Raw genomic sequence first — 16614 nt, forward strand, 5'->3', positions numbered from 1 at the left:
AAGATGCCAGACTTTGTTTATGCAAATTTACCATAAATCTCAGTTTTTAGCAAGTTCCTTATGTTCTTAGAAAAGAAAACTTTTTAAGCCTCTCAGCAAAGAAGTCTAAAGCAGAAATGTCTTTACATCTCCTAGAGAAAATCATTATAATTATATATTTTATTAAATATTCTGTACTGCTGTACTAAAGAAAATAATCTTTTATGAAATGTGCATTACCTCATTTTGCCAAGGGATTGAGACACAACCCGTCACAAATTTGGAATAGAAGTCATCATCTGTGGTATCCAGGTTCACTCCTTTCACTGTTGAGAACTGCTCAATGTCCAGGACATCTTTACAATAAACAGCACGTGGCTGCAGTACAAGACAAGATTACTGTCATTAAAGTTTTGGATCTGGGGACTTTTAGTTTGCTTTTATTTTCTCTAGATGAGCAAAAGAGAGCAAAATGTCTGCAATTTTACATTTCACACTGCTGATCACCAAATTACATTATTCTATGGAACAGAAATACAAAGATGCTCTTCATAAGTAACCTGAGCAATTCTATCCATCCTGCAAGGTAAGAGAAAAGAAATATCAAAGCCAGAAACAGCTTGTCTGGATCTCAATGATTATCATAATTCACTCATCTTCTGTCACCTTCCTTTCAACTCTGGAATATTTTCTTCAAAGCTATTCCTCATTTCTTCTGCATCTGAGCAATGGAAGGGGACTTTTATGGGGCAAGAAATCAGCTACAAAGCTCCCTAGGGAAATACCACTATTGTAAATTGTTTTGTGATCTCAGATGAAACACCACAAAACAATTAGTTATAATCAATAGCCACAATGGCATTCTCCTACCAGTGTAACTAACTTCAAAGGTTTCTCTGGAGTTCATATGACTGCTAACAGAATTATGACAGTTCTTGTCTTTTTAGATACTAATCAAATCTGTCTCACCTACTTACATCTGGCAAGAATGGAGGTTCTAACATGTTAGCTTCCAGCCTCTTGAAGTTGATGTTCTTGAAAATAGGATGTTGCTTTACAACAGCAGCTCCTCCTTCAGTGCAGCCCAGTCGTTCCCCTGGATTTTTAGCAAGTAACTGCAGATACATGGAAAAAAAAGCAGATGCATGATACAATCCCACAACTAAAAAAAAATACCTACATACAATGTCCTTCAATCCCTCCTTTTGCTACTTGGCCTCTTATTAACTAAATTTATCATCTATCAAAATTAACTGGAAACCCAAACAACAACATTCTGGGAACAAAATATTTCCAACAGACAAAAGAACCCCTGAAAGCACATGATTTGAAGATTATGCCCAAAGTTATATGAAAATATTTTAATTAATGCCATGTTGAGAAGACTTTGCAGTAGGCTTTCCTTTCAGGAGATACAGACTTACATTTTTTCCTATGGGCTTAAGTAATGCACATATCTTGCATTAACTAGTATAGAAAACTTGTGAAGCTTTCTCTATAAATTTAAGAAGAGGCGAGATAGAAAAAAAAATGGTCTTGTAGATAATGTTTAGGTGAAGAAACTGGTGAACTACTCTGCCACTTGTTCCCATGCAGCATCCAAGCTGCTATTGCACTCCATCTATAACATCTATAACAAGTGCTCCAAGCAGTACTAGACCATTTCATTCATGTCATGAATAATCAATTTACGCAGCTTTCCTTCATCTTGAGAAAAGTTCTGAATTCTTGAAGTTTGATAACTGAACAATCACAAACTCATGAACAATCACAAACTTTCATGTGAACTAAAGAAAGGTTTAGGAAATCCCGTGCTAAAAATTTTTCAAGATTTTAAAATAAAGTAGTTGGTCTCTTTAAAAGGATTAGAAATTTGATTTTCAAACCTCTATGTCTCTTCACCCACCATCCTGCAGATGGATTTTGCCTCCTCTGAAAACTTGTCTGAGTATGTTTCCTGGTCTTCCTTGACTCTGCGGTCAATCTCATCGCGTTTAACTCTTTCCTTATGCTTCCTGAATGGAGACTGTCCTTCAATCATCTCATAAATCAAACAGCCAAGGCCCCACCAATCTGGACTGAATGTATACTTCTCATTTTTGAGCACTTCTGGAGCTAGAAAACAAAAACAAACACAGCACCCACATCATTTCACTTTAAATTGACTAATTGTGTGTATTGGAAAAACTCTCAGGTACTCTCTTTCTGTGCAGACCTGTTTGTGTGGCTCCTCTGTACTTTGAAGAAACTTAAATTTCTACAGTGAGAACTCAGTTTATATTCAAGAGACAAACTTAATTTCTTGAATGCTTAAAACCAGTATTCTTTAGAGAATGAAAAAAAAAAACAAGAATGAAGTTTTCCAAAGCATGGAAAGAAATGTATTGTCACAGTAATTTCTCTGTTTATCTGTGACCATAAATCTCTTTGAATCTCAGAAAAAATTAGGTGCTTTGTTAAAGTTCTGCCTAAAGCTGGAGTTTTCAGTTAAGTTTTCAAGTTTATCAGTAGGCTTATAATTAAGCAACATCTACAAATGCATATTATAACCTTTCTTCTTCCCATAACATGTCTAGTAACTAATCCAGGTCCAATACAGTTCTTATATTCACAGAAGCAAATTTTCTGGTAAAATGTAACTAGCAAAGGATGCTTTACATACCCATGTAACCAACAGTCCCAACACGTCCTCGGACAGTTTCACCTTCTGGAATCTGCACAGCTAATCCAAGATCTGAAATCCTGATATGTCCTATTTATGTTAAAATAAGTTATACATAGTCAGCTAATTAATGAAGTAAAATAATGAAGTACTATCACTTTTAAAACAAAACATTTCTATTGCACATCTCATACAAAACCCCACTGCAAAGTATCAAAAGATTCATATAGCCCTAAGTTTATTTAACTTAACTTGAAAAGAGTGTTTTATTCAGCTCCTCCTTAAAAATGTGAAGAAAGAGAGGCACAGATATAACTGATATTCTGAAGGTCACACAAAAATAATTTGCTCTTAAGCACTCTAATTCCTAGCTTTGGCATAGGCTACTGTTCTTGGACAAAGAGAAATGCTCATTTCAGATTCTGCATCTATGCATCAGACACTTGTGGTTTTCCATTCTGCATACCCACCACAAGCACTTAGCTTTCTGACTCCTTAGTAAAACTTCAAAATTAATTTATTCCAAATGTGAGAAAACTGTAGCCTGTACTGAGAGAGCTTGTTTTCCTGTAATGAAGTACTCCAATAATGCCAAACACGAGTACTTGGAGTTGCTATCCCCACTCCCACCCCAAACCAAGAGCAGCCCAGTCAATAATCCACTCAGAATTATTTATATGGTAACATGTCAGTTCAGTTCTGGGATTTCCTCTTCTCATGAATCACTCCTAAGTGGAAAACAGCTTTTACTGCATTTATCAGCCAAATGTCTCAAGTTGACCTTCTGCTATCACACGTGGCCTTTAGAGCTGTACCTCTAACAGAAATCACCTGGCAATAGACTGGTTTGTCATGCACTGCTCAGTGGGGAACAGTCCAAGCAGGGCAATGGGAGTAAATCCACCCCACTCTCCCTTACATTCCCATGGATATTCCCATTCTTTGTTGGATAGACTCCTGAACTGTTCCAAGCACATTCAAGACATTGCAAGGCAAGAACTGTATTGACATTTTAATGTAAAAACACATAAGGTACTTTCTCAATAAAAATGTAAAAGGCTAGACAGAAGAAAGGACAATTACATTTTCAATTCAATTCTAAAACAATTTTGGAGAAAGATTTGTTGCCAAAAGGAAAAAAAGAGCAAAACCCACCCTTATTTCTAATACTGGTTATAAGGACAGGGAAACTGTTGTTTACAGAAACATCACAGACTCAGAATGATTCAGGCTGGCAGGGACTTCAGAAGGTCTCCAGTAAAACCTTCTGAGCAAGCAGGCAGCCCAAGGTGATTTACATTATTTAGCAAGCCTCCAAGAGTGGACGCTGCATCACCTCTCTGGGTAGCCCATTCCAATGCCCAATTAACCTTTGTGCACATATGCTGTGGCATTCAAAAAGCTCTACAGCATCAATATTAGTTAACAGCAGATTAATTTCTTATGTACATGTGTTAGACAATCAGGGGATAGAGAGAGAGAGAGGGAGAGAGAGAGGAGAAAGTCAAGTACCACTCTATATACTGGTTGGAAATAAGGTAATGCTCTGGAGCAGCAAATGCTATTTTAAATAAATTCAGATGCTCTTGTATTCCCTGACATCTGATGAACTCCTTTTTAAGTGCAAGATCTGAGCTCCTGAAGCGATTTTCTAATTAGTCTCCTGTGCTCTCTGGAACTAGATCAAAATATCCCTGGCAGAGAGGAAGCATTCTAGTGCAGTCCTGCAAGGCTACATTTTTCCTCAAAGAAGCCTTCAACTTTTCTAAGACATTGCTGGAGAGAAAAATTAAAGAATGCATTTGATGTCTAGCAAAGCTTTAGCTCTTGGAAAGTGACTCCTCTCAAGCATCATCTCTTTTGAAATTTATCAGTCAGAACATGCTGACTTTAAAAAAAATAGTGTGCTAATGACTTCAAAAACAGTTTTTCCTCAACTAAAATGCTCAGCAGTTACAAGAACAAACTTGTAATATTAATCCACAGCTTAGAAGAGAATTCCTGCACATGTTCCACAGTCAATTCAAAGGATTCTGGTAATGACTTGCATACAAAGTCATTAAAGAAAATTAATTTGGTTTTTGACAAACAAAAGACTACAAACATTTCTTCATATTGTTTGTACTGCCTTGATTCCTTCCAGCCACATCTGCATCAGAGACCATCAGACCTCTTTTAGTCAAAATGTTAACAGAGAAATAGTTCAGATTTCTTCTTACTGTCTAAACATTCTGGTTTACTTAGTAAAATTCTGCCCCCTCCCATCTAACAAATCATGTTTCCATAATTGAAGAACAGACAAACAAAACAAATCCATGTAAAAATTTTAGTGATCTTAAACAAGAGGAGGGGGAAAATGAGAAGCAAAAGGGAAAAAGTAACCATTTGAAGGTAGAAAATTGACCCTTCAAACATAATCATGGTGGACCCCCAAAGTTTTCCTCTGCTTTCTAAAAAGCAAGGCAGTATTTTCTTTGCTAAATTAAGATTCATCAATTAGGTCTCTTTTATCATTAAGAAATTCCTTACATTTCTGGCTTGGTATTAGAGGTATAATTCCTGATTTCAAATATAATTTTAATTTTTACTTACCACAGTCATCAAGAAGTATATTCTCAGGCTTCAAGTCTCTACAAATTCAAAAACAGAAATGTGAATTAAACAAGGACAAAACTATTAGCCCTCAAGAGCAACAGATTCAACAGAAGATTTCTTGGATCTGACTGAAGCAATTTTTCCAGTTCCACCTATAAACAAAAAGCTGTGAAGTTGATGGCCTATAATACAAATAGTTTAACCAGAGAACTAGATCCACTGTCCCTGAACTCTTTATTCCTCTTTAATTTCCATTAACATAGCTATTTGATTTACATTAACAAAGGCAACACAACACTGAAAACCTGATATAAAGAACCAGTATTTACAACCAAATTTGTGCTCATAAGTGAAAAACATTTCTCCTGAGGAGTATCAGCTTTACAACTCCCCAGTGGTAAAATACAAGTGTTTGCTGCACTTTGATGCTGACCCCTTGCTATATTTCACTCAATTTCTTTAACTTGGTCATGCAACTTCTAAAGCTTCCTAGACACTTCACCTAGTTAAGATTCTTTGCAATAACTTTCTAGAAATTTCCTATTACTTTTCTGTAAACATCAAAGTTTCACAAACAACATTTTTTAACTATTAAATGATAGCAAGACTCAGGAAATACTAAAAGAGCAATAAATTCAGCATTGCAATTTTGCACCTTGTGCATTTTTACTTATAGAACAAAAGAAAATATTGTATGGAATGTTCGAATTTTTCTCTGCTCAAGGAAAATTTGGGGAGTGACTCAAGCTGAATCAGAAGTTGTTCTAGGATTTATCCCCTAGCAGATTCTCCTGAGGATATATACACATATTTATAGGCATGAAAATTTGTATAAAATGTATAATGTACATTATTATTTATAATAGTGCACTATAGATTGTTATAATATATATTGTTAATTTTTATGGTTATTTTTTATATGTGTGTATTTGTGGTACGCATCAGTAAGCATGTGGACTGAGACAGTCTCTTAGATTTATTCCACCACAAATATAAGCCAGAAATAGACACATAAAACCCAGTAGTTGGCTAAAGAATCAGTTCTTGGAATAGATTCTTAAAAACAATATGTATCTATACATATATACATACAGTTGTGACAAGAAGAGTCTGAATAACATAAAAGAAAAAATTTTAGGAAGAATGACTCTAGAGTTGACATTCAAAAAGAGAGAAAACTGCTCACCAAGAAACCTAAGTAGGGTTTTCCCCCCAAATATTGGTTAATTGATGTTCTGTAATATGTGTATTCATGGTAAAATTTCATTATCTTATGAGATTAACTGTACACAAAAGTCATAAAGATGCTCTGCTTCTCATGGTTTTAAGTCTCAACAATCCCCATAATGTTAATAAATGGACATTAAAGACAAGATTACAATAGCAGAGAAACCAGGAGAGAGCAGAGGTAAAAAAACTGAAGAACACTAGGATTTGACATAAGAGTTTGAAGGTTGTCTTGTAGGCAAACAGCTAACAAGCTGGGCCTAAACACAGGGCTGTGGTTTGGGGTCTTTTGTGTTGTTTGGGGTTTTTTTGTTGTTATTTTGTATTTTAAACAATCAGTTTTGTTTTCATTTGAACAATGTAAAATGACCTACTTGCAGCTGATGAAATGTCTCACCCCTGCGTCCCTCCCATGTGTATACCAAAACACAGGGTCTAATATTGCAAGATTGGCCAAATTCTCTAGGGAACCACATCCAACCACCAGCAGAAGGCTGATTCACTCTGGCTCTGCCACTTCCCACTCTGTGTGTCTGTGTGTGACACTTGGTGTTACACAGCACAAGTATAAAAAAAGCATTCTTGGTCCACCACTAAGTTTGTTTTGCTTGTTCTGTAACATTAATGCATACCAGGGGTTAAATGATGGATGTACAAATACAAAACAGAGCATTAAAATAATACAATCTCAATTTCAATGCATAAAGCTTCTGATAGTTTCATTAATTTAAAGGCAATAATAATTTTATTGGAGGAATCTGAAATTAAAACAGAAGAAGGAGCTTTTCACATGAACTATGACTACCCTGTTACCCTTGTGAGTGTAACATGCAACGCAGCCAGGGACTTCTAGACCCCTCTGTGAGCTACTTTAGAGTGGGCAGGAATACAATGCCATACTCCTTAAACTTATGTATTAAAATTATAAATTAATTTGCTTTGTAAATCATAGTTTCATTTCATTTTACAAACAAACCTTGAATCAACTTTATTCTGTTTTAAAATATATCAAGCATCAAGACCTAAATCAACAGCAAGAGGACATAAGATATATTCCTAGGGATATGCCATGAAAAGGATAACTTAACAATATTTTTTTATTCTTTTCCTACAAAATTAAAATACAAACTTGTTTTAGTAGGAAACAATTAATATGTTCAATGCTGAAGAGACATGGAAAAGTACAAGTAAGTGTAGATGACACTCAACTCACCTGTAAACAATTCTCTCCCTTTGCAAATCCTCCAGACCACAGCAGAGCTCTGCAGCATAGAAAATGGCCCTTTCTTCATCAAAGCCAGGATTTCCCATGTTATATATGTGAAACTTCAGATCCCCTCCATTCATGATGGTTAACACTAAACACAGGGCATCTTTTGTCTCATATGTATAGGATAAACTAACCTAAAAATGGGCAGGGTGAGAACACAACCATTAATCATTCATAAACCCCAAAACAATTCACAGATCTTTTTTCCAATACAATCAACTTATGAATCCTTTTTCAAGGCAAAAAGAACGAAACACACGAGTGGAAAATCACTCTTGCAGAGTACTAGAAGACACAAAGGAATTCAGACTAATTTGCCTGTGTACACAAAGCATACACACAACACAAAAGCTTAGTGGCAGATCTGTTTAGATACCCAGAAAATAAAGTTATTGATGATGCCCCTCAGCTGCATGTTACCTGCATTACTCTTTGTCCTCTTTCTCATACTCAGCATGAGAACATTCCTTATTTTATTAATATCTCATGAATGATGCACTGCCAAACCATCTTCCTGAACTACGAGACTCAAAAGTGCCCTAGAAGAACTCAAATTATTTTAAATCAAAGGTATAGTTTCTATTCCTACCCCTGCCTCCCTCCCAAGTAACTGCACATTTCCCTCATTTAGAACTTGCCAACAGTAAAGACTCAGTACAACTCCTTACAGTCTTTCTTCTCACTGTACTTGAAATGTGGAGTTGATAGGCAAGGACAAAGCACCACTTTTTTTTTCAGGTTTTAGGTAAAAGTTTTTTAAGTGTTTAAGTTTTAAAGTAGACTTGTGAATTAAAAAAACCCTCCCCACTTAACACAATGTAATATACCACAAAATTTAAGTGCTTAAGTTACAAATTCATTTTCAATAGAAAAAGTTATGCTATGCAGATGGATCATCTGGTAGGATCTTCAAAATTACCTAACTTGTACTAAGAGCAATGGAATTCAAACATACTTAGCTTACATTAGATAAACTAGCTAGGTAAAAAAAAAAGTAGGGTGGGTTTTTTTTAACTCAAAAAATTATTTTAAATGCAGTGCAAGTAAAAAATTGTTTTAACTCAGTAATAGATCCAAACCCTTCAGAAGTGTAAATACAATACTAAGTAATAAAACTAAATAAATACAGAAATCAGCTACTCAAGGCATAGCTTCCCATTTGATGGTTTTAACTGCTGTGTCCAGCTATTTATGACTGTACTTGTGACAGAGGCATGACAAGTTATCTGCCCACTTCAAAACCAGTATTTCTACAAATGCTAGACCTAGATCTTCTCTGTTGCATAAAAACCACCATTGGATAGCAAGAAGAAAACAACTCATGCTCAATTTTATAAAGCAATTTCACATTCAACTTGGATCAATTATTGATTTACAGTGTTTACATATGCTGAAAAAAATGTTACTCAGAAATAGAAGTTTCACTGTTTTAATAATTTATGGATAAATTCAGGTACTCTCTGGATTCAGTTTCAATCAATTTAAGCCCAGAAGCCTTGTGCAAAAATAACATTAGCATATTTATGCAAAACCATAATTTACAATAGTTTAAAATATTAATGTGTCTGGCCAGCAAGTTCTTAATTTTTTTTTGTAGCTGGCAGTATTCTACAGTGGTTTTTTTAATACATAAAACTTATCAGAAAACACATACATACAAATTTTATACACATATATTTATAAATAACTTTCACTATCCTCTAAAACAGGTACTTTAAAATCCTCTGAACAGCAATACAAAATTTATAAGTAAATGGATTTCAAACCAAAGCAAAGTGTATTTGAAATTAACATTTAAATGACATTTCAATTAAAAAGTAAACATTACCTGGGGAAAGTTTTACTTGGTGTATCTTTGAACATTTTAACTTCTTTCACTGCTTAGTAATTAGAGCTACTAACAGAGCATAATTTACATAATTTACAAATGTTTAGGTATTAAAACTAAGATTTCCATTACATGGAAGTTCCATTAAAAAGTTAATTGTTTCACATCCAAGATAGTGCTTTAAGCCTTGGTACACAGCAAAGCAATATAACCTGAATCAATACAGTATTAAAATGTCATGTTTATCCTAAAATATATCAGCAACAGAGTAACAAATGCTATGAAAATACCTCAGGATATAAAAACTCAACTCTTAAGCAGAGGACAAAGATTCAGTGGCATCAGCATGCTGAACCACTGCCTAATGTTCTGGCTGTCAGAAATAAAGCAGGTGGACCAAAAATAATCCTTGTGCACTGAACTATTCCCAATCACACACAAAATGTATTTATTATTGTATCAATCATTCCTCTCATGCACTCCTTAAATCAATTTTAAAAAGAGTTTTGTGCCCACAAGCTCCTGGAAGAGATAAATGAAGCGAACAAAACAAGACAAATTTCTGAATATAGAAAGTAGATACTTACTACAAACCTACTATTCACTTTTTCTAGAATCCTTTTTTCATTTAGAGCCATTGATTCTCCTTTCCTCTTCTTTATTCTCTTTTTTTCTAGCTTTTTGCAAGCATACATTTTTCCTGTTGCCCGTACTTGACAGGCACACACCTAGAAAAAGAAGAATAGTGTGTCAGAGATGCTTGAGGCTTTTTAGAATTTTTATTTTAAAGAAAATTAAATTTAACTTTCTTTTCAAACTCTTTAATGCTGTCAGAAAATTATGGTCTGTAACTATCAATACAGAACCTTTGCTCATGAAACAACTTTAAAGGTTCACAAAAACTATAACATAGGTAGAAAAAGTGATTATACAGAGGCAAACACATTTCTTTCCAGGTTGAATAGTTTAGCAAAACTGTGGATCCCGTGTTAGTGAAACAAGTGACTACAGTAACAGTGCTAAGTGTCCTAGTATGTGTTAAGGACAAATAGTCACATCACAATAAACCAGGAGAAAGATAATGGTAATTGAGTTGCACTCTCCTTCCATATAGGGCTCTGGTTAAAATATGTACAGAGGCAGTTCAATAAATTATAAACAGAATTATTAAAATCTATAGATTTTAAATTAGGTTCATGAATATTCTAATAATTAGCAAATTGCAACTAAATTCTCCTTTCCAAATGAAATTTCGAAATAGAAGTGACTGTTGTCAGTCATTACAAGTTTTCTGCAGCTTTGTGCATGACCCACAGTGCTTTAACACATTAAACCAGTTTGTATTGACAACAATTTGCCAGGTGATGTGTCAAATGTAGATGGATAGAGACAAGAGTTAAACAGATGCCCCTTTTTCTTTGATTCCTTAAGAAGTGCCTTGGAGGAAGATACTTCTGTACTCACCTCTCCAAATCCACCTTTGCCTAGTACTCGGTAATGCCTAAACGTGTGCTTGGTTACTGGCTGCCTGATTAACAGAAAGAAACAATCACTGCAACAGGAATTACAAATGTGAGCAATCCCTCCCCACCCCGAGGTCTGTCTTCACTTTCTCCTTTCTGTTCTGACATATTTCTGAACAGATGTTGCCTTAACCTCGTGCAGAAGTACTATAATGAGCTGAATTGCAAACAAAAGGGGTGCTTGCTAAGAAACGTGGGCTCCCTCCTCTGGCCACCAGGCACTGCCCAGAGCAGGAAGGAAAGCTGCCCAGGTCAGCCCTTTGCTGCCTCAGTTAGAGCCTGACTGCTCCCAGCACAGGCCATTATCACCTCCTGCTGCCTCCCTCTATTGACTCGCTGACACCAGACTGCATCTCAGTGGCATCATGCTTACAATGTGGCATTTAAAAGGGAAACAATTTCTGATTTCACTTTGCTTTTTACTAAAGAAAGAGTGGTGGTATGCAAGAGCAGCTCAAGAGCCAATTTGTTAGGGTACTGATGCAGAGGAAGAGGAACAGATAACTGGAGGCAGTAGAGCTGTTGATCCCTCTGTGCTAAAACTCTCCTAAATGTGTCAGAGCAGGGCTATTACAAGGTACTAGGGTTTTCCTGTGTTTGCTTTAAATGAGCACTCACTGTTACTGCAGCTTTGTTCTCAGGACAACAGTGGAGTTTCATTTAGTAGAAAATTTGAGTGACTTCCATTGTTCTCTTATTGGCTTTTGCAAACAATTCAGTAAAATTAAGACATTGGATAATTGGAATTTACAATAAAATCAGTGCTCAAGTACCTTAAAGTTTGAATATGTGATCACAATACCCAGGGGGCTGAATTTGAATCAATTTGTAAGAATTTCAACCTTCTGAAAGAGTCTGGACACTCACATAGTATTGATTTGAAAGTATTACATTCTGACACATACATGTAAATCTTGCTATCTTGTAGTTACTAGATCTGTATCTGTACCACCCTAAAAAACCTAGTACTAATCCAATTACCTAGAGGGTTGTAATACTAGATTAATCTGTTTATTAACCACTCATTAGACCAAGTTTGAAACTAAAGGATGATTGCAATCCCAAGAAAAATTGGTATTCCACTGCACACTTGACAGTCAAATATTTCTGAATTTGCATTTACCCAATACCACTTAAAGACTTAAGATTTATCACTTAAAGGTTACAGACAGACAGTTCCATTGCAGTATTGGTTCTCCTGCTATCCATCAACATCATCCTTTACATCTTGTCTTTCAGATCATAATTTCTTAGACAGGCAGTCTCATTCAGCATTCAGCTCTACAGCATTTCCAGCATAAAAATCAAAATTTGCCACAAAGCAAAGCTAAATTATAATGTAAACATTATGAATAAACTTACTTTTCCAGCCATTTCCACTGTAAGAAACGGGAAAAATACACACTCTCCTGGTAAGCTTCAAAAGGTCTTTTGCTCAGGTATTCATGGACAATTCTAGCAGGAAAATAAACAGAAAAATAAAATCCATCTTATTCTGAAAAAGGCTGTTGAAGCAAGAGGTGCTAACAATCTGTAGACATATATTTAAACATATCAATGAAGCTGTAGGCAGAAAAACATCACCAGTGTGCTCTACAATCGTTTTAACCTAAATGTCTCACAAAGTGAGACAGAAAACTGTTACAGAAAACTGTTCTGTCAAAACACTTATGAAGGCCAAACTACTGCTACTTATAGGAACTAGACACTTTGACCTCTGCATTTTCATTGTCTTCAAACCCACTTAAGCATCAGCTCCTCAGCAGCTTTTTATGCATGTATGACCCTGCAAATATGAACTCTGAAAGCATCTACAAGGTTTCATGCATTCTTTGGAGACTGGTAAATATTTTTTTTCCTAGGATTTGAAATTGAAGTACTAAATGCCATACCCATATCCAAACCTTGAACACCAAATACCTTAAAAGAAACACACCAAGATGGAGGTGGGGAGGGAAAGAAGTCATTCAAACTGTAGTCAGGTGTTTATTGGACAGGGGAAAGGGGATGAGCTACATGAGACACTCCATTTGAGACATGTTTTATGAGCTGTTCTCACACAGCCCTTTCAATCTTATAATCTCAGCTTGTTACAAAGCATGCTTATTTCTGTTGCCAGGGAGATGACCCAAGCAGTGACAAAACCTGTAGTCATCCTTCAGACATGATCAAGCATGCCTTGAAGAACCAGAAATATTAGAAACAGAAAGGCTTTAGAAAGACATGTAACACTCATAAACATGTACCTTCCCTCCCCTGCTACTACTGTGTGAAATATCACTTCATGACTGCAGAACAAAACCAAGTTGTATTGTTTTGTGTTAACTATTACAAGTGATCCTCTAATCAGTCATCTTAATGGCACATAAGTGTTGGCCTCAGTTAAACCTGTTTTCAAGAACCTTAAATGTCTAAAGTTGTTCAGAAACCTTTCAAGCTTCAACTTATAACTTCGTATTTTTCTGAGGATCTTCATAATGGAAGAGAGTCTCTCAAAAAGTAAGAATACAGTAAAGAGAAATATCATTTATCTTACAGAATTCTTGGTGTCAGACAACAGTGTGATTTTATGCAAAAGCAGCACTAAAGAAAAAGCTCTGCAAAAGTCAAACATCTAAATCACATCTGAAGGAAACCTAGTCCTCTAATAAATCTGTTCCAAATTTTTACTTTACTTACTCATTTCAGGGACTCAGTACTTCTGGGTATAACAACTTCATATTTCACTTTCTTTAGAAACACATAAATTTCTCTTGTACTTCTCAAACTTAGCACTAGGCATTTTTAACTCACCTAGTACAGTCCATGAAAAGATCCTTAGAAGGGTTCTTTTCCAGTCTTGCTTTACATTCATTTACTGTTTCTTGAGGTATTTCTGGCAAGTGTGCTGCAGACTTAACATAATGAAAAAGAAAGGAAAGCAACAATGAAAGCACGTAAATCAATAGAAAAACTAAAAGTTTTGTATTCAAAGATAAATTACATTTTTTAATACAGTTAAAGGAAAGGAACAGTTTGGCTAAAGAAAAAATCAAGAAAGCTGTATTTGAGCAAAATTTTTATTTCTTTCCTGTTACAGAACAATGCATTGAAAGTTATTTCACCTATTTACTATTTCAGTATCTGGGGGAATAAACTTGGCAATAAGTCAAATTTCTTTTTCTTTCCATAAGTCTACCACCAAAAAAGCAAGTCATCTCTTTGGCCTGGCAGGATGGAAAGAAGGAGAAAGAAACACAAACACAGGCTGGGAAACTATTTCAAACCAGATCAAAGAAACCTGGGGTTTTGAAAAGTGTACGTGAATTACGGTAGTCCCAAAGAAATTCTCAAAAAGATGTACAAATTAAACTTCCATCTGCTTATAAGGCATCTTCAAGGCCTTTTGTATAAGATGACCGAAGCAAGAGAAGCAGAAAGAGCATCTCTTCATAAAAAGCAAATATCTAATTATATACCCACAGAAAAGCTTCCCCTGGATACCAAAAAAAGAGGCTTGATAAATGTAAAAAATCAGCTACTAATGATTACCATGGAAAACAAAGTAACAGAATGCTGCAGAAGAAAACAGCATTTCACTTTGTGAAAACTGCAGCAATTCTGAAAATTTACAGCAAACAACCAAGGCCACACAGGAGTCTAAAAGACTTCAGATGGCAATACACTGAGTTAATTTGTTTTTAAATTTTCTGTAGGTGTTAAATGGAGAATAAATTGTAATTGTAGTAGTTATATAAAAGCAGAGATCAGCCAAGGTTTCTGCGCAAGTTGATTGAGCAGAATTTTAGAAGTCAGCACACCTCCCAGAAAGACAAAAATGGGATCAATGAAGTTTGGAAGTCAATTTACTAAAAACAATGCAAGCACTTAATATCTCTATTTATCTGACACTTACAAAGCACTTGAGGACATTTCTGCAATATATTTACCCCATTAGTGAAGTAGGTCTCTAAAACTTTGAGGCCACAGTCTATGCGCTTTTCATCTGAAGATACCTCATATTCTGCCTAGGGAAATGGAATTGAAAATTTTATTATGTTCACAGTCACTTGGCGTCTTTTACATGATGATAGGTAAATCTTATCATGAATAACACAACACTGTTAGTATAAAAGGAACAGAAGGCTATAAGGTGAAACACGCATGAAGAACAGTCCTTAGGGAAAAAACAAAGCACATGGAATTAATCTTTGGAAAACATACAAAACCTAACAATTAATCTAAATGCAATTACAGAAATTGCATCCTAGAGGTTAAACTAGATCAATTAAATAGTATTTATGTAGTGTTGTAGGACAGAATGACCTATATGGAAAATAATCAGGAGTACAATAATCAGCTTTTACTTCACTGTACTTTTTTCCCTTCATGTGTTATTCTTTGCTTCAGTTTTGGGTAAAACCAGGATAAAACTACTTTCTACAAGGTTATAAATGAGATCTAAACCAAACCCTACATCATTCTTTGAAAAAATAAAATTGATTAGATACAAATTTTGAAAGTTTTTGACTTAGTAACATCTGGTACTGAGATGAAGAAAAGAGAATTGTGTAATACAGTGCATTTTGCAGATAAACAACTGGCAGCTGAACAGAGCTCCAGAAGTAACTACTTATGGAAAAAATCCACAACCAACAAATCACCACACAGATACTACTACTGACAAACTCCAAGAACTACTTACTATGAATAATTTTATGGAATAATCTAGAAGCAGACATCAGAAGTTACAAGATTTAAAGAGAACCCAAAATCTGGGGAAAGATAAATTAGAAAAGAGCAATCTCAAACAGCAACATATATTAGATTTGTTAGCTGGGCCAACTCAATCAAAGCTTATTTCATATTTCAGGATGTAAATGCATGCACCTAGGAACAAAGAATACATGGCAGACTTCCAGGATGGAGAACTGTGTCAAACAAAACAACAGTGGGGCTTATTGAGACAACAATCATTAGAAACCTCATTGGAAATTTCAAGTAATTGATGTAATCAGAAATTATTTACCTTTATAAAGAAAACTAGAACACTAAAAAATGACAGTCCAAGAATCAAACACACACAATACTGGAAATAATGGAATTCCTGATTTCCAGTTCTGCCATTAATGACAACTAATCAAACCCTGACTCAAGTCACCAACATCTTTTTCTACTTCACCCACTTCAGCACACTACTCAAATCCATCAATCCAAATGCAAGCCAGAACTTCTGCTGTTCAATTCCACAACAAAAAGACTAATGGTAAGGAATTCTTCTGCAACTGCTAATCAACCTGAGCAAGTCAGAAAAGTTTATCAACTTAAAGTTCAGCAGTGTGCTTAGCATCTTTAACACTAATTTAATACAATTAATTAGGCATACTGTTTTAAGTGGATAGTGTAATTTAAAAGGAAGTTTGAGAGGTGGCCTTTCCAAATAATTCTGTAACTTACAGGGAAGTTTGAACTGTCACTGATTCCTTTTCATATGTGAGTAACCCTGTCCCTAGCTGGTGAAATGAGTCACTAGATTGGATAACTCATTCCT

General features: G+C 35.2%; 1 protein-coding gene across 2 annotated transcripts in view; it reads right to left on the reverse strand.

Annotated features, from left to right (window-relative positions):
• GRK4 (G protein-coupled receptor kinase 4) overlaps positions 1-16614 on the reverse strand; it is a 38653-nt gene that overhangs the window by 7909 nt on the left and 14130 nt on the right. The window contains exons 4-14 of one of the 2 annotated variants that reach the window (XR_004980121.2): positions 15014-15091; positions 13878-13978; positions 12447-12539; positions 11026-11089; positions 10149-10289; positions 7677-7867; positions 5234-5271; positions 2642-2731; positions 1886-2094; positions 949-1094; positions 220-357 (exon numbers count right to left, since the gene is read on the reverse strand). Coding sequence is in view for 1 of the 2 variants with exons in the window: in XM_036382222.2 (XP_036238115.1) it covers positions 220-357; positions 957-1094; positions 1886-2094; positions 2642-2731; positions 5234-5271; positions 7677-7867; positions 10149-10289; positions 11026-11089; positions 12447-12539; positions 13878-13978; positions 15014-15091 (1281 nt within the window). In the remaining variant the exon portion in view is untranslated. The remainder of the gene's footprint in view (positions 1-219; positions 358-948; positions 1095-1885; positions 2095-2641; positions 2732-5233; positions 5272-7676; positions 7868-10148; positions 10290-11025; positions 11090-12446; positions 12540-13877; positions 13979-15013; positions 15092-16614) is intronic. The other variant, XM_036382222.2, reaches the window with a different exon arrangement.

Source organism: Molothrus ater, chromosome 4 (assembly GCF_012460135.2).
Source record: "Molothrus ater isolate BHLD 08-10-18 breed brown headed cowbird chromosome 4, BPBGC_Mater_1.1, whole genome shotgun sequence".
NCBI lineage: Eukaryota > Metazoa > Chordata > Aves > Passeriformes > Icteridae > Molothrus > Molothrus ater.